The following is a 20935-nucleotide window of genomic DNA, read 5'->3' on the forward strand; positions in this document are numbered from 1 at the left end:
GCCAACGCCAGATGCATCACAATTTACCTCGAACACTTTGTCAAAATATGGAAGTGCCAAAACTGGAGCCTCGGTCATCTTCTGCTTGACCAGTTGAAAACTGGCCTCTGCCTCCTCAGACCACTGGAAATCACGCCCCTTGAGGCACTCTGTGATAGGGGCGATCAGAGTACTGAAATTTCTAATGAATCGACGGTAAAAAGACGCCAAGCCATGGAAACTTCGGATGTCATGTAAGGTTCTTGGTCTGGGCCACTCCAAGACTGCATCTATTTTTGACTGATCTGCATGAACACCATCAGTAGACACAACAAAACCAAGAAAAGTCACAGAAGTAGTGAAGAAAGAACACTTCTTTTGATTGACAAACAAGCACTCCGTTTTCAGCATCTCAAAACAGCACGGAGGTGATCGAAGTGTGAAGTCCATGTCGGACTATAAACGAGGATATCATCGAAGTAAACTACAACAAATTTCCCCATAAAAGGCCGCAAGACCTGATGCATAAATCTCATGAATGTACTGGGCGCATTGGATAACCCAAAAGGCATGACCATCCACTCATACAACCCTTGTGGCGTTTTAAACGCCGTCTTCCACTCATCTCCAGGCCTTATTCTGATTTGGTGGTAACCGCTCTTAAGGTCAATTTTTGAGAAGATCTTAGAACCAGATAGCTGATCCAACATATCATCTAGACGGGGAATTGGAAACCGGTACTTCACTGTAATTCTGTTGATCGCTCGGCTGTCAACACACATACGCCAAGAACCATCTTTCTTTGGCACTAACAGAGCAGGGACTGCACATGGGCTCATACTCTCTCGGATATAGCCCCTCTCCAACAACTCTTCCACTGTCGCTGCAACTCTTCGGCCTCCTTGGGACTGAGGCGATATGCTGGTCGATTTGGCAAACTTGACCCAGGAACAAGGTCAATTTGATGTTGAATATCCCTCATAGGTGGTAGTCCAGGAGGAAGATCCTCTGGCATCAAGTTAGAGAATTCTGCTAGCAACCGCTGCACCTCTACTGGTAAATCTGTATCCACGTCTACTGCATTGTTCTCGCAAGGTAGCAAGGCATAGACCACGTCGCCATGCTCAATCTCATCTAAAAACCTGGACATAGAAAGCAGATTAGTATTATGGGTTACTGGGGTAGGAGTAAGTCCTTCCCGCCGGGGTGCCAACACAATCTTTTTTCCCTTGATGCTAAGGGAATATGTATTCTTCCGTCCATCATGAATGACACTGCGATCATACTGCCAAGGTCGACCCAACAATATATGACACGCATCCATAGACACAACATCACACCAGGCATTATCAAAATATTTTCTACCAATTGAAAAAGACACCAGGCATCGCCTATCAACTGTTACCTCACTGTCTTTATTTAGCCATGACAACTTGTATGGCTTAGGATGACGGTCCGTCTTCAACTGCAATTTCTGGACAACCTCCTCGGACACTACATTCTCACAACTGCCGCTGTCAATGATCATTTTGCAGACTTTATCTGCAACTGTGCAAGTCGTGTGGAAAATATTGGTTCTCAACCAATCGTCCCCTGAATCGCCCTTGGGGGTAAGTAGACTCTTGCGAACGACCAGAGTCTCATGACCATCTCCATACAGCACATCATCAGTCTCATCATCGTCATACACGGGTTCGCCAATCTCCTCAGTCTCGTCTTCCACGTTTTCCTCAATCAACAAATTTTTGCCCTTTTGACTAGCAGGCTTCCTGCAATCAGTCGCCCTATGCCCTTGTTCACCACAACGAAAACATCTAATAGTAGGGTTAGAATTACCCTGCGGTGGCTGCTGAGCAGGACGGGACTCTTGAGGGCGAACTGGTCGTCTGTTGTGATCGCTCCTGATCACTGGTCTCCTGTTTTGCTGTTTTTCAACAGCAAGTGCACGTTGGTATGCTTCCGAAACACTCCACAATGAATGAAGGCTGAGGACATCTTGCAAGGGCTGGCGTAAACCCCCCAAATATCGCGCCACCATCTGCTCCTCCGTCTCAGATAAATCGTTCCGGGCGACCAATTGGTAAAACTCCTCCGTGTAATCATCGACTGATCGCGCGCCCTGCCTCAACGCATGAAGTCGCTGAAATAAGGTTTGCGTGTAGCCGAAGGGAAGGAAGTGGCCCTTCATCTTCTTTTTCATCTTCTCCCAATCAGTGATCTTGTCTTTGCCCTGTCTTTCTCGTGAACGTCGTAACTGTTCCCACCACGCAGATGCTCTGCCCTTGAGTTTGATGGCGATCAGTTTCACTTTCACACGATCGGGGACTTCCTTATATTCAAAAATACGCTCCACTTCATTAATCCAATCCACGAATCCCTCGGCCTGTAATGTACCAGAAAACTCAGGGAGATCGACCCGAAAACCGAGGTCTCCATGACGCTCCTCCCGACCACGGTGCTCTCGGAATCCTGCGCCCTGGAATCCTGCGCGATTGTGATATGGGTTTTCGAAAGTGGAATTGGTATCGTGATCAGAGGCCTCACGATCCTCTAAATCCTGCGCCGCCAGGCGCTGGGTTAATTCTGCGACTTGCCTCTGCAAATCCGCAATCATCACATCCTGAACGCTGCGATCACGGCGTTGGGCTTCCTCATTCGGAACCTGCTCACGACGACCACGACCTCCAGCCATTGAAACTGGTGAAATTTCCCAAGAAGATGTTGAAGCTCTGACACCAACTGACGCCAAACAGAATAGTGATTATCCTGTAGGCTAGCTCCGACAGACGATTCACAAGAGAAAATTCGCCCAAAAACCAGAGAAAAAAAGTCTCTAGGGTTTAATAAAATATTATAAAATCAATAAAATATATGAAAAGCAGTCCACAAGCCGGACTGTTATAGCAAAAAAAATCGTCTTTATTCGAATTTTGCCAAAAATAGCAAAAATCGTATTTATTCGAATTTTGCCAAAAATAGCAAAATCCCGAAAATCACTCTAAATTGAAATTCGAAATAAAATAAGCAATCTCCCAAAAATCCGGTCTAAATCGGATTTAAATTGACTTCCTAATTAACAATCGAAATATTACCATAAATAGTAAAAAAATAACTAAATCTAGTGATTCGGAGGGGAAACGGCAGAATTTGAGGTTGAAAAAAAGGCCACATAGAGCGTAGCTCAATGTGGAGAGCGTGCGCGTCGAAAAGAGCTTTCCGAATTGGGGTCTTATGCGCGATTCTGACACCTGTAGCCAAAGTTATGGCCAAAAGACTGAAACATACTCAAAACGACCCCAATAAGGAACATGTCACAATCAATTCCCGCCTTTGCGCTGATCTGCCAACTCATGGTATCTCAGCGCCATCAACGTGCAATCTGACAGCTCAGCATCATCTGTCTCGGATCCCCCTGCATCACGATGGTGGCTCGGGAGTGCTCAACAGCAGTTCACGCGGCAAGAGGATGAGCTGTGAGGTCCACGTGCCAGTTTGCTAGTCGTTATTGGCGGCGGCGGCTGCTGATGTTAGGGTAAAAAACACTAATCTATTTGGGTTTGCCAAATGGGCTAGTTCGGATCAGATCCGGGTTTGAACAGGGTCGGGTTGATTTCTTGGGTCTAGGCTCCAGTTGGATTTTGGATTGGGTCTAAGTATTTGTAATTTGGATCTTTGTAAATTAGGCTTTGGGTGGACTGGTTGTAACTTAGGCCTGCAAAAATGTAATAATATTAAAATAATAACAATAATAATAAGATGATAAAAATAGTACCGAGACAAACAGGTCTCTACAGTTTTAGTTCTAGAAAGAGGAGGGTCTCCCTATCGCAAGCCTGGCAAGACAGACAAAGGGAACTTCTTGCTTACTCTTTTAGATCCCTCGCCCGATTCATATGCTGAAGTGTTCGTTACGGAGGATGGAGTATACAACCACCGAGCACGCGTTCTTGGCGGTGGCTCCGTCGCAGGGTTTTACTTGTATGCTGAAACCGAGTTCGTCAAGGTATCCGGTTTGGATGAAGCTCTAGTAAACGATTCGTATCGCTGGGTTGAAAAGAAGGTGGTATTCGAGGCACCTGTGTTGCAGTGGCAATCTGCAGTCAGGGATGGGCTGCTTGAAGCCGGGGTTTTACCGTTCAACGGAATCACGTACGACAACGTCAATGGGACAAAAATTGGCTCAACCATTTTTGATGAAGATGATCACAGACATAGTGCAGCTGACTTGCTCGAGTATGCTGATCCAAAGAATATCAAGGTTTACTTGCATGCCACGGTTCACAAGATCATTGCCACAACAGAAAGTAAGGCTATATAATATATAATCTGTATACTAATAATATATAACTTTTCCTTGGATTTTTTACGTGTAAATTTCAGCCGTTGGATCACGACCAAAAGTTGAAGGGGTGATATATAAGGATGCATTGGGAGTAAGGCACACGGCATTTTTAACAAAAGACCCCAAGAGTGGAATAATCGTAACAGCAGGTGCCATTGGAAGCTCACAATTACTGATGCTGAGTGGAATCGGACCTGCACAGCACCTCAAGGAACTTGGCATAAAGGTGGTGATGGACCAACCCATGGTTGGCCAAGACATGGCCGACAATACATTGAACGGCCTTTTTATTCCTTCCCCTACCCCGGTCGAGCTCTCACTCATTTCTGCCGTCGGCATATACCTACCTTCTAACTATATTTTACCAGGAAGTGGCTTGAATTTGGCTCCTTCATTCGGATGGATTTCTGAATTTTTTCTCCGCGTCATAAATAAGGTTTTCTTACCTGCTATTTCATAGCTCTCTCTATATATATGATCATACACTTCAGTAGAATGTTTAACAATGCTGTTGGTCGTTTCATGTGTTTACCTGTGTGAAGACCGATATCGGATCCTTCTTCGATAAGAGGCTTAACGGAGGAATTATCGTTCAGAAAGTTGCTCGTCCACTCTCAAAAGGGAATATCGAGCTTCGGAGCACAGATCCAAACGATACCCCCAAGGTGACGTTTAATTACTTCAAAGAACCAGAGGACTTGAAACCGTGTGTGCAAGGCATGCAAACTGTAATAAACGTCGTAAACTCCAAAGCCTTCTCGAAATTCCGCTACCAAACAATCTCGACCCAACAACTTCTGAACCTGGTGGCGGCGCTTCCGTTAAACCAGAGACCTCGAAATGCTAATACTACAAAGTCTTTGGAACAATTCTGCAATGACACTGTGATGACATTTTGGCATCATTATGGAGGATGCCAAGTTGGTAAAGTTGTGGATCAAGATTACAAGGTACTTGGCCTGGATGGCCTCAGAGTTATCGATGCTTCAACGTTTAATTTCACACCCGGAACTAATCCTCAGGCTACGATCATGATGCTCGGAAGGTAATATTTGTACTCCTCGCCTTTATAAATAGCTCCTGCTGAAGAATTTGCATGCATAATTAATTAACTTTTGATGCTGAGCCATGGGAGTACGAATTCTGAAAGATAGACAATCCTAGAGAAGGAACTACCTAAGTTCGTGATCTTAACAAGCTGCTGCAAATCTCTGTTGGATTAAACATGTTCGATGCCGTTGAGAAACCTTTGTTTGATCTTCTTTAGCTCAGTAACAACATCCTTCATATCTCTTCTTTCTTCAGGTAATTCAGCTGAACAGTCCAAAGCTAACTCCAAGATGGACGAAATACTAACAACAAAGCACTTATCATATTTTCTTAATAAATTAACATCTGCAATATCTATAGTTCCTCTAGACAATGATCTTTTCGTCCAGTGCCTTATAGTCATTTCTTCAGCAAACATTTCATCAGTTGGCTTTTTCTTCGTGAAAGTTTCTATAAGAACAATTCCATAACTATAAACGTCACAATTTATAGAGACAATTCCAGCTGATCCAAAATCTGCATTTCAAGCATCATTAAAGTATCATTAATCCTACTATGTATAAGCATGCACATGAAACAAAAATGTAGAAAGTAAATCATAAAAAATTCATCTGGTGCCATATAACGAATAGTTGCAAGAGTCATGGATTGTTTCATCACATCTCCTTCCTTCAACAATTTGGCAATACCGAAATCCCCAACACGTGCAACCATGTCGTCGTCAAGTAGAATATTACTCGGTTTTATGTCGCAATGAATTATCGGTGTTGGATGTCTGGTGTGGAGATGTTCTAGAGCTGTCTCAACATCTACCATTATGTCGGCCCTTTGTAAGAAATCAAGGAAATAATTTCCAGAATGTAACCATTTCTCAAGACTTCCTTTAGGCATGAAATCAAGCACCAAGGCTTTGAAGTCAACATTGGAGAAACAAGTAATAACCTTGACAAGATTGCGGTGAACTATATTAAACATAGCTTCACATTCGACGTCGAAACTCCTAAAAGATCCTTTTGTCTGCAAATTGAAAACTTTTACTGCAACTTCCATTCCATCTGAAAGCCTCCCTTTATATATTTATCCGAAGCTCCTGAAACCAAGCATCTCGCTTTCATCGAATCCACCAGTTGCCTGTGAAAATTCAGCATGTGAAATTCTTCTCCTCCTTATTTCCAAAGACAGTAAATCATCTTTAACCAGTCGAGTTGTGTTCCTACTCTGGCATCTTCGGTACATAACAATCAAGACTATTAGAAATAGTACAATGCCAATTGTTGGTAAACCATACCTTAAAGCATGCAATCTGGTCTTATTGGAATTTCTGTGAATGCTACCCTTGCAAGGTGGGACTAGCAACCTAGGTGGACCACAAAGTGCATAATTCTCCATGAATGATTTTCTGGAAAAGCTTGTGAAACATCCATTGGTAGGAATTTCTCCTTCGAGTCTATTGAAAGATACATTAAAATAGAGTAGATACGAAAGCTTTTCAAGAGATTCGGGAATGACTCCAGAGAGATTGTTATTGCATAAATCCAAGAACTCCAGACTAATCAAGCCACCAAGTGATCCGGGGATATGACCATGGAATATGTTATTAGATAAATCTAATGTAACCAAAGTTTGAAGACCCCCAAACGTAGATGAGATATCACCCGTGAGTAGATTTCTTGATAATTTCAAATGTAGCAAACTCCTGAAATGTCCAACATCAGGAGTATGTGAATTGTTAAGGTAGTTTGATGAAAAATCCAATTCTAAGATATCTTTAAGATCCCACAAAGTTGAAGGTATTGTGGAAATCAAGTCGTTCGAATTCACGTGAAGATTCCTGAAAGAAGTGACATTACCCAAACATGAGAGTATTGATCCTTGGAGCTTATTCAACCCGATATTCAAGATGTATAATCTCTCCAAACCATAGATGCTTTCTGGGATGTGCCCTTCTAATTTATTAGTGTTAGGTATGGCTCATAAATATACCAGTAAAGAGGACAGGAGATGGAGCGGAGTGAGCGAAGCGAACATCAACTGTCCTTACAAAGAAAGTCTCGTTGTGGGGTTACAAATTATGTGGGTTGTGGGTGCGGGGCGTAGCCCCCGCGGTACGGTACAGGATTGATTTTGTAATTATGTACCAGGGTTTTCTATTATAAATAGAGATGTAACCTAGACCTAAAATATCATTGAATAAAATTCTAGCGCCGCCTAGGCACCGAGGACGTAAGCACATTGCCGAATCTCGTAAAATTCTCGTGTTCTTTCGTTTTCTTTACCCATTTTCGTCAACAATTAGAGAAAAGGCTTAGAGTTTGGAGGTTATGCAGTCTTCCTACTGATGTAGGAATAATTCCACTCAATTCATTGTTGCCAAGTTCCAAACGCAACATGCCGCTTAAGTTACCTATTTCCATCGGAATATTACCTTTAAGCTCACAATCCTCAGCCAAAAAATATCTAAGGGATGTCGAAAGGTTCCCGACGTAAGTAGGAAGGACGCCATTCAACGGATTTGTTTATACTTCTATATGTGACAAATTCTTACAATTCACCAAAGAAGAACGAAAGCTCCACTCATGAGTTGCAGATTTTGTGGTCAAATGATTGTTTGCAACTTGAAGTATTTCAAGATGTCTTAGGTTGCCAACCGTCTTCGGAATTAGGCCAGATAAAAAGTTATCTCCTACGTCGAAAATCTCGAGCATGGAAGCATTGGAGATAGAGCTAGGAATGTTTCCACTAAGTTTGTTTCCCCACAATTGAAGACGCCAAAGCATTGGAGCATTGGTCAAGGGCGGTATGGTACCTGTTAACATCAGAATTTCACCTTTCAGTATATACAGCGGGTGCTTCAACTAAGGGTTAAAGTGTATTTTAAGTTCATGTACTATAACTAAGGGTTAAAGTGTATTTTAAGTTCATGTACTACAACTAAAAGTTCATTCTAGTCCTGCTATTATAGAAAGGAACATTTTAATCTCTGTACTGTACTTCAAAGTTCATTTTACCTTCCAAATTGTTGTCAAAGATATGGATTGCTTGGAGCGTGGTTGAATTGAAAATACGTTTCGGAATGAGCCCTGTGAATCGATTTGCTGATAGTTCCAAGAGTTGAAGGCTGTAGCACTCATTTATACTTGAAGGAATGTTGCCAGATAACTTATTACCATACAAGTAAAGCTCTCTGAGTATCGGAAGATGACGGCATAGATCATCAGGTAAATTACCTGATAGGCTATCGTTGGAGTAAGTGATAACTATTAAAGTAGAAATGTTGAAGATGGAAGTCGGAATTCGACCTGTAAGACCTTTCGTATGTTGCATGAATAGTGTCTCCAGACAAAGAAGATTGCCGCTTTCTTCAGGGATTTCACCTGTAAACATAGAGAAAATATAAAGGTTTTGATGTTGGATTCTAAACATAAAAAAAATCATCAAGAACATGCATACCTTGTAGGTTATTTGTCCCCAGATCTAATTTTCTGAGTTGTGTCAAATTCCCTATGCTTCTCGGAATAACGTGTTGACGAAAACGGGTAAAGAAAACAAAAGAACACGAGAATTTTACGAGGTTCGACAATGTGCTTACGTCCTCGGTGCCTAGGCGGCGCTAGAAGTTTTTATTCAATGATATTTTAGGTCTAGGTTACATCTCTATTTATAATAGAAAACCCTGGTACATAATTACAAAATTAACCCTGTACCGTACCGCGGGGGCTACGCCCCCGCACCCCCAACCCACATAATTCGTAACCCCACAACGAGACTTTCTTTGTAAGGATAGTTGATGTTCGCTCACTCCGCTCCATCTCCTGTCCTCTTTACTGGTATATTTATGAGCCATACCTAACAAATCTCCACCTTGGCGAATATCCTGCCTCTTGAAAATTCAATGTGGGTTGGGTTACCTTGATTCTTTAACAACTCGAAACATTCAACAAGTCCAAGCAATGCTTGAACTTGTCTGTCGTAACTGGCTTAGTGAACATATCAGCGGCATTTTCATCAGTATGTACCTTCTGAAACAAAACCTCTCCAGATGCAACCAACTCTCTGATCTTGTGGAACCTTACATCAATATGTTTAGTTCTAGCACGATACACCTGATTCTTAGCCAAGTGAATAGCACTTTGATTATCACAAAGCAACTGAACTCCACATTGTTGAACACCCAACTCCTTCACTAAACCAGTAAGCCATAAAGCTTCTTTTGCAGCTTCAGCCGCTGCCATGTACTCAGCTTCAGTTGTAGATAGAGCCACAATAGATTGAACAGTAGACTTCCAACAAATAGGCCCTCCACCAAGAGTAAAGACATACCTTGTCGTAGATCTTCTATTATCCAAGTCACCTGCATAGTCTGAATCCACATATCCTACAACCAAAGGATTATCCCGCTGACTCCAAAAACAATTCCATGTCCCACAGTACCCTTTAAGTACCGAAAGATCCACTTGACTGCTTCCCAATGTTGCTTACCAGGTTTAGACATGTACTTACAAACTTGACTAACAACATGAGCTAAATCAGGACGAGTACATACCATCGCATACATCAAGCAGCCAACAGCATTAGAATACGGAACCTTTGCCATATCTTCAGCTTCCTTATCTGTCTTGGGGCACTGTTCTGATGAGAGCTTAAAGTGATTCGCCAATGGAGTGCTAACTGGTTTTGCGCTGCTCATCGCAAACCTTTCTAGCATTTTCTCAACATAACCCCGTTGAGATAGCCGCAGTTTCCTTGAGTCTCTGTCCCTGCAAATTTCCATTCCAAGAATTTTCTTTGCAGCACCTAAATCTTTCATATCAAATTCCTGACTCAATAAAGTTTTCAAACCGATAACATCATCCATGTTCTTCGCAGCAATCAACATATCATCAACATACAGTAATAGAAAAATAAAAGAACCATCATCAAGGCTCTTAACATAGACACAACAATCATACTCACATCGGTTGTAGCCAATCTTGATCATATAGGAGTCAAACCATTTGTACCACTGTCTCGGAGACTGTTTCAACACGTACAAAGATTTCTTCAATCTGCAAACTAAATGCTCGTTTCCAGGTTGAGTGAAACCTTCAGGTTGCCGCATGTAGATCTGCTCCTCTAAATCACCATGCAAAAAAGCAGTTTTAACATCCATCTGCTCTAAATGCAAATCCCAACTAACCACCAATGCAAGTACTGCTCGGATTGAAGTGTGCCTGACCACAGGAGAAAAGATTTCATCATAATCAACTCCTTTCTGCTGTGAAAAACCCTTCACTACCAAACGAGCCTTGAACTTCTCCCCCTCTTTTTCTGTTACTACTGGTTTCTTCTTATACACCCATTTGCAACCAATCGGCTTCTTACCCTCAGGAAGGGGAACTAACTCCCATGTGCGATTGTGATTCAAAGACTCCATCTCCTCAACCATGGCTGCCATCCACTTGTCGTTTTCCTGACTAGTAACGGCATCATGAAAGTAACCGGATCATCACTGCTAACAATAAGTGCAAAAGATACCAAGTCTTCAAAACCCAATCTGTTCGGAGGCTTTATATTCGTCCGTCTCACCCTGTCTGGCGAGACTATAATCCTGCAAATCATCCGTAGTGGAACCACCAGAAGTCGGTTGAGAAGTTTCTGGTTTCTCAACTGGAAACTGCTCGAAATCCACCACTGTCGTGTCTTGCTTCTGCTGCAACATGGATTGTTCATCAAAAACGACATCTCTACTAATCACAACTTTCTTCGCAACTGGATCCCAGAACTTGAATCCTTTGACACCTTTCTTGTAACCCAGAAAAATGCACTCCTTCGATTTTGCATCAAGTTTGGATCTCTCATCAGCAGGTACATGCACATAAGCAGGACAACCAAAAATCCGTAAGTTATCAAAACTAACATCATGACCAGTCCATACCTCTTCTGCAACTTTCCCAGCCAGCGATGCCCTTGGCGATCTGTTGATAAGGTAACACGCCATGTTAACAGTCTCAGCCCAGAAGTGTTTGGGAAGCCCCGCATTCAACCACAAACATTTGGCTCTTTCATTCAACGACCTGTTCATTCGTTCCGCAACACCATTCTGTTGTGGTGTCTTGCGCACTGTAAAATGCCTCTGAATCCCATGCTCCTTACATAATTGTAGGAACTGTGAATCTGTGTACTCCGTACCATTGTCAGACCGCAAACACTTGATTTTTCGTCCTGTTTGGTTTTCTACCTCAGCTTTCCACAGCTTGAACTTCTCAAAAACTTCAGATTTCTGTTTCAAAAAATACATCCAAACTTTCCGTGAAAAATCATCAATAAAAGTAACATAGTACCTAGATCCACCCAAAGACGATGTCGTGGAAGGCCCCCATACATCAGAATGCACATAATCAAGAATCCCTTGAGTTGTGTGCTTCGCAGTCTTGAAACGGACTTTAGTCTGTTTACCAAGAACACAATACTTGCAAAAGTCGAGCTTACAGCTTTTGACACCATGCAACAAGTTTCTCTTGTGTAATTCTGCCATACCACGTTCACTAAGATGAGCAAGGCGCATATGCCACAATTTTGTCGTATCATCACAGGACTCAACAGAGTGAACTCCACCTGCAACGATACTCCCTAACAATCTGTAGATATTCCCTGCAGTCATCTTGCCTTTCATCACAGTCAATGCTCCCTTAACAATCCGAATGGTTTCCCTATCCTCGTCAGCCTTAGGGATAAAACCATTCTTGTGCAAAGTGCCCAAGGAAATCAAATTCTTCTTCAAGTCTGGGATATGTCGAACACCACTCAACGTCCGAACGGAGCCATCGTGCATCTTAATTCTGACATCACCAATACCAACAATATTGCAACATAGATCATCACCCAAATAAACCGAACCAGAATTAACCGGCCTGTATGTCGAAAACCATTCCCTATTTGGCGTGATGTGATAAGAACATCCAGAATCAAGAATCCAAGCATCCGTCAATTGTGTCGTTGAAATAGAAAGCATATCACCCTCACTGCAATCAGAATTATCATCCTCGACCACGTTCACAGACTTGGATGAGCCATCACGCTTCTCATCAGTCTGCTTTTTCAACTTCGGACAGTCTCGCTTCATATGTCCCGCCTCCTTGCACTTGTAACAGTGAATCGTCTTCTTATCCCTGGATTTGGATCTGGAATTCCGCTTCCCGGACCCTGCCTTCTCTGGCTTCCGTCCACGATCTCGATTACCCTTGACATATAAGCTATCGGCTTGAGAGCTTTCCCATGCATTCTGCTTCCGCTGGTTGTGAGCCAACAAGGCTGCAGTAATCTCCTCAACATTGATAGTTTCTTTCCCATATGTAAGAGTAGTCACCATGTGTTCGTAAGAGGGAGGCAACGAACACAACAGAATCATCGCTCTGTCTTCATCCTCAATTTTCACATCAAGCCGAGCCAGATCAGAAATGATTTGATTGAAGACATTCACGTGTTGCGCCAAATCGTGATCGTCCTGCATCTTCAGCCCATACAGCCGCTGCTTCAGATACAGTTTTGTCGTTAAGGATTTGGACATAAACTGACTTTCCAACTTCCTCCAAATTTCGTCTGGAGACGATAGATGCATGACGTGATACATGACCTCGTCCGCCAAGCATAATCGTATGGTTCCTGCCGCTCGCTGCTGCAATTCTTCCCAATCTTCCTCATCCATCGACGCCGGCTTTGTAGATCGCAAAGCCTTCAAGATCCCTTGCTGCGCCAATAGATCCTTCACCCTCGTTTGCCATAATCCGAAGTTACCCTGACCATCGAATTTCGCGACTTCGAATTTTGCTCCTGACATTTGTTGACGAAAACGGGTAAAGAAAACAAAAGAACACGAGAATTTTACGAGGTTCGGCAATGTGCTTACGTCCTCGGTGCCTAGGCGGCGCTAGAAGTTTTTATTCAATGATTGAATTTTAGGTCTAGGTTACATCTCTATTTATAATAGAAAACCCTGGTACATAATTACAAAATTAACCCTGTACCGTACCGCGGGGGCTGCGCCCCCGCACATTCAACCCAAATAATTCGTAACCCCACAACGAGACTTTCTTTGTAAGGACAGTTGATGTTCGCTGCGTTCGCTTCGCTCACTCCGCTCCATCTCCTGTCCTCTTTACTGGTATATTTATGAGCCATACCTAACATAACGCCACTGAGTTCATTATAATACAACTTCAAACTTAGCAGGCTGCTGCATTTGCCTATACTAGAAGGGATTTCGCTATTAAAACCGTTGAAGCTTAAATCCATGAGCCTCAAACGATGCAGTTGTCCCAATTCTCGAGGCATATGACCATAAAAACTGTTGCCGCTAAGATCAAGAGATACCAAAAATGAAAGGTTTCCAAGGTGAGGAGGGATTACGGCCGTGAGATTCATATCCGGAAGATTCAAAGCAACAACTCTTTCATGGATGACACCACATGAAACACCAGACCAGTTACAGACAGAGCTGGAGATGGTCCAATTGCTGGCCAAGACGCTTTCAGGATCGATTATCCGATGTTTGAACTCGAGAAGTGCTGTAAGCCATAGCTGAGCAAACTATGGAACATTGTATGGACAAAACGGAAAGAAGATGAAAGCAAATCATATAGTTCATGAGTTCAATGAGTACTTGAACTGGTAAAGTACTCGGATAACATGCAAGTCTCACTCTTCCACAGTTGCCATCGCCTTTCCACAATGCATTTTACCACGTGATTTGTTTATGCTTTCGACTAGGGAAAGCAAAATTTGACTTACTCAAATTAATTTTGTATTATAATTTCATAAACTCGACCCACCTAAAAAAATTCAAGTTTAAATCGAGTTGTAAAATACAGATGACCACTTTTTAGTGTATAAATACAAACGCCTAGATAAGAATTTCATTATCTTTTAAATAAATCACATTAAAATTTTGATTCTATATTAGATATAATCGAGATTTATATAATTATTAGATAATATTCGATAAATAAATTAAAAAAAAACAGGAATATTTCCATATGGGTAACACATACTATTTTTCTAACTACTTTTCGATTCACTCCTCTCACCTACCACGGACGGACTACAAGTAAAGTGTAGGAACATATATTCCCATATCCTTATATTGAACCTTTAGGGTGCCCATAGGTTAATGAGCAAAGAAGCAAAAGAAAATTCCTTGAAAGGTAGCCAGCTCTTGAGAGGATATCCCACAGCATAACCCCTCAAGCATATGCTCTTCTTGTATGGGGTTATTCCCTCTATGCACCTATGGGAATGCTCATAAATCTCCAGATCAAAGACGATTGGACTGCAATAAGATGGAACTTAATCAATAAGCAAACCAGTCAAAGGGCACCTCTACTTGACAGGAAGCTAAACGATTGATCACAGAAACTGACTTGCCAAAGGAGAGTTGCCCTGTGACTAATTCAGCTTAACGCCACATGCTTCGTTTCTGCAGATCATTGATCCTACAGGTATGAGTTTTGGTTGCAGTCAAAAGCTCTTAGGAAATGCATTTTCTTAGAGAATTAATGTGAACACGTGCATGCTGATGTCTAAAAACAAGCATGCAGCTCTTAGATCGTCAGCTTTGCCTTGGATTACAGTATATTGATCAGTTTAGTTCTGAGCAGTGGTGAACAGGTTGAAAAGAACTGATGGTGTTGCTAATAATGAACTGGTTGAAACTAGAAAGCTTGAACACCATAACATTGATGACAAGTGCCACCCCAAAAAGTTCAAAGATGAAAAGGTTTGATTTTAACGAATGAAATTGTCTAGAGATCTCATGTTATGATTAGGGAAATTTGCAAAATCATTCTACTTTTCCATTTTTGCACTATTTAGTTCCATTTTTTGTCTTTCTTATCAATGCGAAAGGAATATAATAGTGTTTTCGGTTTTACTTTTCTTTCTCTAAAAATATTTAAAAATTCTTCAACTTTATTCCATATGAAAATCATGTCAAAGTACAGTAATCATATTTCTGCTGTACCCTTTGTGTACCACAAAGAAATGCAGTAAAAAATGTCTTATTGCCGCTTGATCTCTGAGCCTCAATTCACCACTCGGCAATTCAACCTCACTTCTCCATCTTCCATCACCCCTACATTTCCAAGTTTCACCATTGATGCAGCAAATTCACGGAAGAACAAGCTTTGATCATTGGCAAACGATTCAACAAACCATCTAGTCCTGTAGTCACTGAACAGTGCTTGATCAGACCCGAACACACCTTTCCTTGCCACTACTTGTTTGTAGTAGTTATTATCAAAAGTTGATGCCGTAGAGTCCAGGAACTGTCCTGCATTTCGATCCGTATTCGGCTTCGGGCATTGCTTCCTCAGAGTTTTTGCAAATACAGGGTCCATACTGGGATCGACGTCGTGAGCCGAGCTGAAATACGAAGCCGAGCTTCGAACGAAGAGCAGTGTGAGAATCCGAGGGTGTGACCACCGGATAGAGCCACCAGATCTTTAACCCCTAAACCTCTCTTGGAAAAGCTTTGAATGAGTGTTGAAACATTGAAAGTTGGTGCCGGTAAGTTTATAGTTTCGGAAGCTTTGGAAACTCTTCCATCTTTCCTTCCTTTAAGTACATTCCAGTAAGGCCCTCCAGACTGAAGCAATTAAAACAATTCAAAAACTCTATGTTTTGTACAATTTATATCAGATCAATTAAGGGTTTTCAAAGTGTACCATTGCCACTACATCTCTTGCTGCTACGGTGATTATATCGGCGCAGGAAACCGTCGCCGGACACGTTGACTCGAGCTTGGTCTTCGCATCGTCGATAACGTAGAATGCTCGGAGAGAGATATTGGGAGGGCCGTCTTTCTCGGCTTGGTTTTGTGGAGTAGAGTCTAGCAACACCGATGCATCGCATCCCTGTTGAATCAACAGAAAGGAGAGCTTTAGAGTTTAGACACCCAAGAAAGTTTCAAGAAAGCATATTGACAATGGTATACCCTTATGAAACAGTCATGGAAGAACATCCTGAGAATTCGAGCAGGGACTTTAGTATCGAACATGGAAGCGTTCCGTACGGTGTCTTGTATGATTTTCTCAGCTTGGGGACATGTTCGATCGTAATATGAGCATCCAACGCCGCTTTTGAACGTGGAACCGCCATTACAAGGAAAATCAACAAAAGAGAGAGCTTGCTCGGTGAAAAGATAGCCATTTGGGATTTAGAAACTTTACAAGTAGACGAGGAAAATGATTAGAAAATGGGACGATATATAGTTGCCATGACAAGCGAAATGTTGAATGAATTTTAGTAGAATATTAAACTGATTCTCTATGCTTTTAAGTCACTCAAAATTGGGATCAGAATGTGGAAAATTAACTCGGTGTTGGTGTTGGTGTTGGTATTGGTGTACTTTGAGACCAAGTTTATATTTGTACCAACTGATGAACTCTTAAGCCTTACTGGATTGCGTACTTTTTTTGACAATTCTTTACGTACCGATAAGGATGAGTCAAAAAAGCTTCGCTACTGTTGGGATATATCTATCAGGTTGGTTAATCACATTGGAGCATGGTACAAATTAAAGCATTACATAATTTTTGTACAGGGATTGGTGAAGTGGTAAGTATCTGATATAGTCTAACAAGTCTCGAGTTCGAGTTCTTGTGAAGGCAGAAAAACTTCGTTGGAAGACTCACTCGCCAAATTAAATGTGCGATCCAGGTTAATTCGAGAGGGGAAAAATACATAATTTCTGTACTTTCCATTGTTGTACTGTTTGGCTTCTAAGAAAGCAATGAAAATGGGAAAGGATTTTGAAACGTTGACCATAAAATGTTGGATTTGGATTGCTTTTGCTCTTAATGCAAGCTAAGTTAACGCATTTAGGTGGAATAAAAGGAATATTAATTGAGTTCATATTTGATACACATGATGAATGTTTTTCCATTTAAGTCCAAGGCTCATCTTGATTAATCTGGATCGATTCGGATTGTACACCAAATTTTTGGTGGATAAGTCTCTCAACGGGAATTTCTGCATACATAATGACTCGAACCTGAAATTTTACTTAAGTGAATATCAAGTTGTTGATCACTTGAACTAATCCCGTTAATACACAATAAATAATTTTATAATATATATTCATTGATAAAATTTACAATATCAAATCATTAAAAATAAAATAGTAAATACAGTAATAAAATATATTGCCAATGATATTATTAAAAAGGATAACCATAAATTTTGAAAGGATTAACCTTAATGAATAGTAAATTAGACATGAAGACTTTTTTATTCCATCATAAAATAATGATGTATTTAATTTACAAATGATGCATAAAAATAGTTAATTGCATCACATGTCATCAAAGTATGACCCTCGTTTTAAATTGGTGTCTAAACTTTTAAATGTTCCAAATTTATCTCTAAACTATGAATATCATTCTAAATTAATCTTCAAACTTTGAATATTTCAATTTCATTCCCATACTATGACTTTCATTCTATTAGTCCCCAGACTTTTTAAGCAGTCCAATTTCATCCCAAACTATATGTATATACTAATTGCATCCCTTGTTAATAACATCACTAGACTAAGTTATATTAGTATGTGTTTGAAAAAACAAAATTTAGGTTAAATTATGGTTGAAATTAATTAAATATTTGGATCAATTTGGGGATGCAATCAGAATTTTTCTAAAGTTTTGGGATTAATTTAGAAAGAGATGTATAGTTTAGGGATGAAATTAGAATGTTTAAAAGTTTAAGGACTAATTTAGAATGAGAGTCATAGTTTAAGAATGAAAATGAAACATTTAAAAGTTTATAGATCAAATTAAAATAAAAGTTATAATTTGGGGACATATGTTGCAACTAACTCTAAAAAATAGAAAGGCAAAAAGGCATAATAGATCCATGCACTTTAAAAATCCAACATGATCCTATTATTTTCTTTCTCAACGTAGCCTTCCAACTAAAAAAATAAACACATTGACACTTTGACCAACGTTTTTCGTTGTTGACCGTTACAGTGCTGATATGGCAGTTCACAGTGCTGACGTGGCAGTCCATAGTGTTGATAGCCTGATATAGCGATCCATGGTGCTGAAGTGATAATCCACAGTAGTTGATAACGTGGTGGATAACATGACAGATGAATTAAATTGGTAACTAAAACATGACACCGTTAACTATCACGTCAGTACTGTGAATTACCACAATGATACCGTAATGGTCAACGATGAAAAACATTGGTCAAAAAGCCACATTGGGTTTGTTTTCTAAATTAGAGAGTCATGTTAAGAGAAAAAGTAATACGATGATCACATTAGTTTTTCTTAAAAGTACAAGTACTCCAATGCATTTTTGCCGAATAAAAACTATTTATTCTCTTTCCTTCACTCTCGTGCAGTCGTGCTGCTCTTCTAGTTTTTCTTTTCATCACCGATGACAACATTGATCTTAGGTAGGGATGTGCATAGGTCAGGTCGGGTTAAATTTTTGATCCATCGGATTTGATTCAAAAATTATAAATCTTTCATCCGACCTGAATTTGACCCGTAAAATATATATCTTTCACCTGACTTATTTTTTGAGATAAAATATGAACCCCGTCCGACTCGACCCGAAATATTATATTTATTAAAAACATTATTTTTATTCAATAAAAATAAGGATTTAATTGGAAAAAATAATATCGAAGATGTATTATTACAATTATCCCTAAATATATAAGGTTAAATATAATTTTTTCGGGTTGAATCGAGTATTTTTCATCATAAATCCAAACTTATCCGATTCAAACCCAACTTTTTTATAAATCAAACTCAATCAAGTCAGAATTAATCGGGTTAGAGTCCGTCCAAATCTTAGGTTATCAATTGTTGATTTTTTTCTTTTCTTTATTCTCTTCTTCTATTTGAGTTGTATTTTTTGTTTATTTCATCCCTTTTCGTATGAAAATGGCATATAATTTTGCATGCTCTTGTAATACTCATTTTCTATTTTTTTTCCTTCTTAAAATTAGATTGATACAATTAAAAATAAAGAAATTTGATAATATCTTTCTAAATAACGTTATTTGGTTATCCTCTTGACATATCATTGAACTCTCGAACTTAATATTAATAAATGCTTGTAATCCTTAAAAAACATTATAATTAATAACTATAATACAGAGATATTCATGGATGGTTAACCGTACCGTTTAACCTAAACAATCAGTTAACATTATAACGGCTATAAGATATTTCTAATCGTAACCTAACATTAAGAATGGTTAACCGCTAATAGTTAATCGTTATTAACGGTTCGATTACAGGTTAACCTATTACAGTTATTTTTCAATTTTTTTCATAATTCATACTAGAAAAAAATGTAGCACTTAACACATGCTTACACCAATGTAAGTGAGTAAAATAAAAAAGTATAGCACTTAACATACTTACACCTGTGTAAGTTAATAAAACAAAAAAAATGTAGTACTTAACACATACAACACCGGTGTAAGTGAAAAAAATAAAAAAGTGTAGCACTTAACACATACTACACAGGTGTAAGTGAATAAATAAAAAAGTGTAACACTTAACACATACTTACAACGGTGTAAGTAATAAAATAAAAAATATATAGCACTTAACACATACTTATATCGATGTAAGTGTAATCTATATTTTCAAGAGTATAATAATAAATATTATATATTAAGTATTTATTTAAAGAATAAAAAAATTAAAAATAAATAAATAAATATATATATATATATATATATTAAGTTATTTATGTAAAAATATAATAAATTACAAATATAATTACAAATATAATTTATTAACGGTTAACCGTTTATCAAAATTCGTAACCAAAACCTTAATCGTTAATCATCATTTTTAGCGGTTCAATTAATTGAAATCATTTAGTATTAACGGTTCGATTAATTAAACTGTTAAATATAACGGTTATACAGGTTAACGGTTTCGGGAGTTTTGAACACCTCTATATAATATCTTATTTACAAACCATTATTATTGTATTTATTTTAAAATTGAGAACACAAGTACTTTTACCCATATAAATCCATATCATGTCATTATTGATATGAAAAATGCAAAATGTGGACCATTGAAGCTTTTGGGCATTGAACCAAGACCATCTTTTCTTAAGGTGCCAGTTGGGCTCCATAACACCAAAACAACTTAACCCCAGTTTATGTGCGGCTTTGGTAAAGGAATAAAAGGGATTTTTTTCCCTGTTAGGCCAGGAAGGATGATTATTTAGCCCAATACAGTACAAAGAAAATTATTTAGGGAATTACAACATTTGTTACAATGTACCAAGAATTCATCACATCGATATGGCGAGTTTTATGAGAAAATATATTTAATGAACCTAGACATTGGATCCAATATTTTATCATTTTTTTTGAAACTCGTCATGTTGAGGTGACGAGTTCCATTTGGTTTAAAAAACTAGTCGTTTATAGCAGTTTGGTAATGATCATATTTTAAATAATGACATAAATTTTTCAGTGTCCAATCACTTCATTTTTGAACTTTTTAGTGATATATCACATCAATTCAATGGCATACCAAACCTTAT

General features: G+C 39.4%; 4 protein-coding genes across 4 annotated transcripts; 1 reads left to right on the plus strand and 3 right to left on the minus strand.

The window, feature by feature from the left end:
- Positions 1 to 3401: 3401 nt before the first annotated feature.
- Positions 3402 to 5370, plus strand: LOC120125929 (protein HOTHEAD-like). Its single transcript, XM_039144248.1, has 4 exons — positions 3402 to 3437; positions 3764 to 4283; positions 4360 to 4769; positions 4864 to 5370. Exons 1-4 carry the CDS (start codon positions 3402 to 3404, stop codon positions 5368 to 5370), a joined length of 1473 nt encoding a protein of 490 aa, XP_039000179.1.
- A 170-nt stretch (positions 5371 to 5540) lies between these two features.
- LOC120125930 (receptor kinase-like protein Xa21) lies at positions 5541 to 6421 on the minus strand. Its single transcript, XM_039144249.1, has 2 exons — positions 5998 to 6421; positions 5541 to 5887 (listed from the first exon to the last, which is right to left on the minus strand). The coding sequence occupies exons 1-2, from the start codon at positions 6419 to 6421 to the stop codon at positions 5541 to 5543; spliced, it is 771 nt and encodes a 256-aa protein (XP_039000180.1).
- Positions 6422 to 6448: 27 nt separating this feature from the next.
- On the minus strand, positions 6449 to 14065 carry LOC120125931 (receptor-like protein kinase 2). Its single transcript, XM_039144250.1, has 5 exons — positions 14057 to 14065; positions 13531 to 13936; positions 8380 to 8745; positions 7907 to 8177; positions 6449 to 7202 (listed from the first exon to the last, which is right to left on the minus strand). The coding sequence occupies exons 1-5, from the start codon at positions 14063 to 14065 to the stop codon at positions 6449 to 6451; spliced, it is 1806 nt and encodes a 601-aa protein (XP_039000181.1).
- Positions 14066 to 15393: 1328 nt separating this feature from the next.
- LOC120125912 (peroxidase 66-like) lies at positions 15394 to 16552 on the minus strand. The gene is given in 5 exon segments (XM_039144231.1): positions 15394 to 15773; positions 15776 to 15989; positions 16069 to 16257; positions 16338 to 16465; positions 16468 to 16552. Coding segments are annotated over 5 exon segments (963 nt in total). The 3' UTR covers positions 15394 to 15426.
- Between the last annotated feature and the right edge of the window lie 4383 nt (positions 16553 to 20935).

Source organism: Hibiscus syriacus, unplaced genomic scaffold (assembly GCF_006381635.1).
Source record: "Hibiscus syriacus cultivar Baekdansim isolate YM2019G1 unplaced genomic scaffold, ASM638163v2 tig00110447_pilon, whole genome shotgun sequence".
Taxonomy (NCBI): domain Eukaryota; kingdom Viridiplantae; phylum Streptophyta; class Magnoliopsida; order Malvales; family Malvaceae; genus Hibiscus; species Hibiscus syriacus.

Coding starts and splice junctions, on each gene's coding strand:
- LOC120125930 (XM_039144249.1), bottom strand. CDS start 6,421: ATGGAAGTTGCAGTAAAAGTTTTCAATTTGCAGACAAAAGGATCTTTT. Junction 5,888..5,997: donor CATGACTCTTGCAACTATTC/GTTATATGGCAC, acceptor CTTGAAATGCAG/ATTTTGGATCAGCTGGAATT.
- LOC120125931 (XM_039144250.1), bottom strand. Junction 8,746..13,530: donor ACTCAGTGGCGTTATGTTAG/GTATGGCTCATA, acceptor CTATGTTTACAG/GTGAAATCCCTGAAGAAAGC. Junction 7,203..7,906: donor TTGGTGAATTGTAAGAATTT/GTCACATATAGA, acceptor CACTTCTTTCAG/GAATCTTCACGTGAATTCGA.
- LOC120125929 (XM_039144248.1), top strand. CDS start 3,402: ATGGTGGCTCGGGAGTGCTCAACAGCAGTTCACGCG. Junction 3,438..3,763: donor GCTCAACAGCAGTTCACGCG/GCAAGAGGATGA, acceptor CGAGACAAACAG/GTCTCTACAGTTTTAGTTCT. Junction 4,284..4,359: donor GATCATTGCCACAACAGAAA/GTAAGGCTATAT, acceptor TGTAAATTTCAG/CCGTTGGATCACGACCAAAA.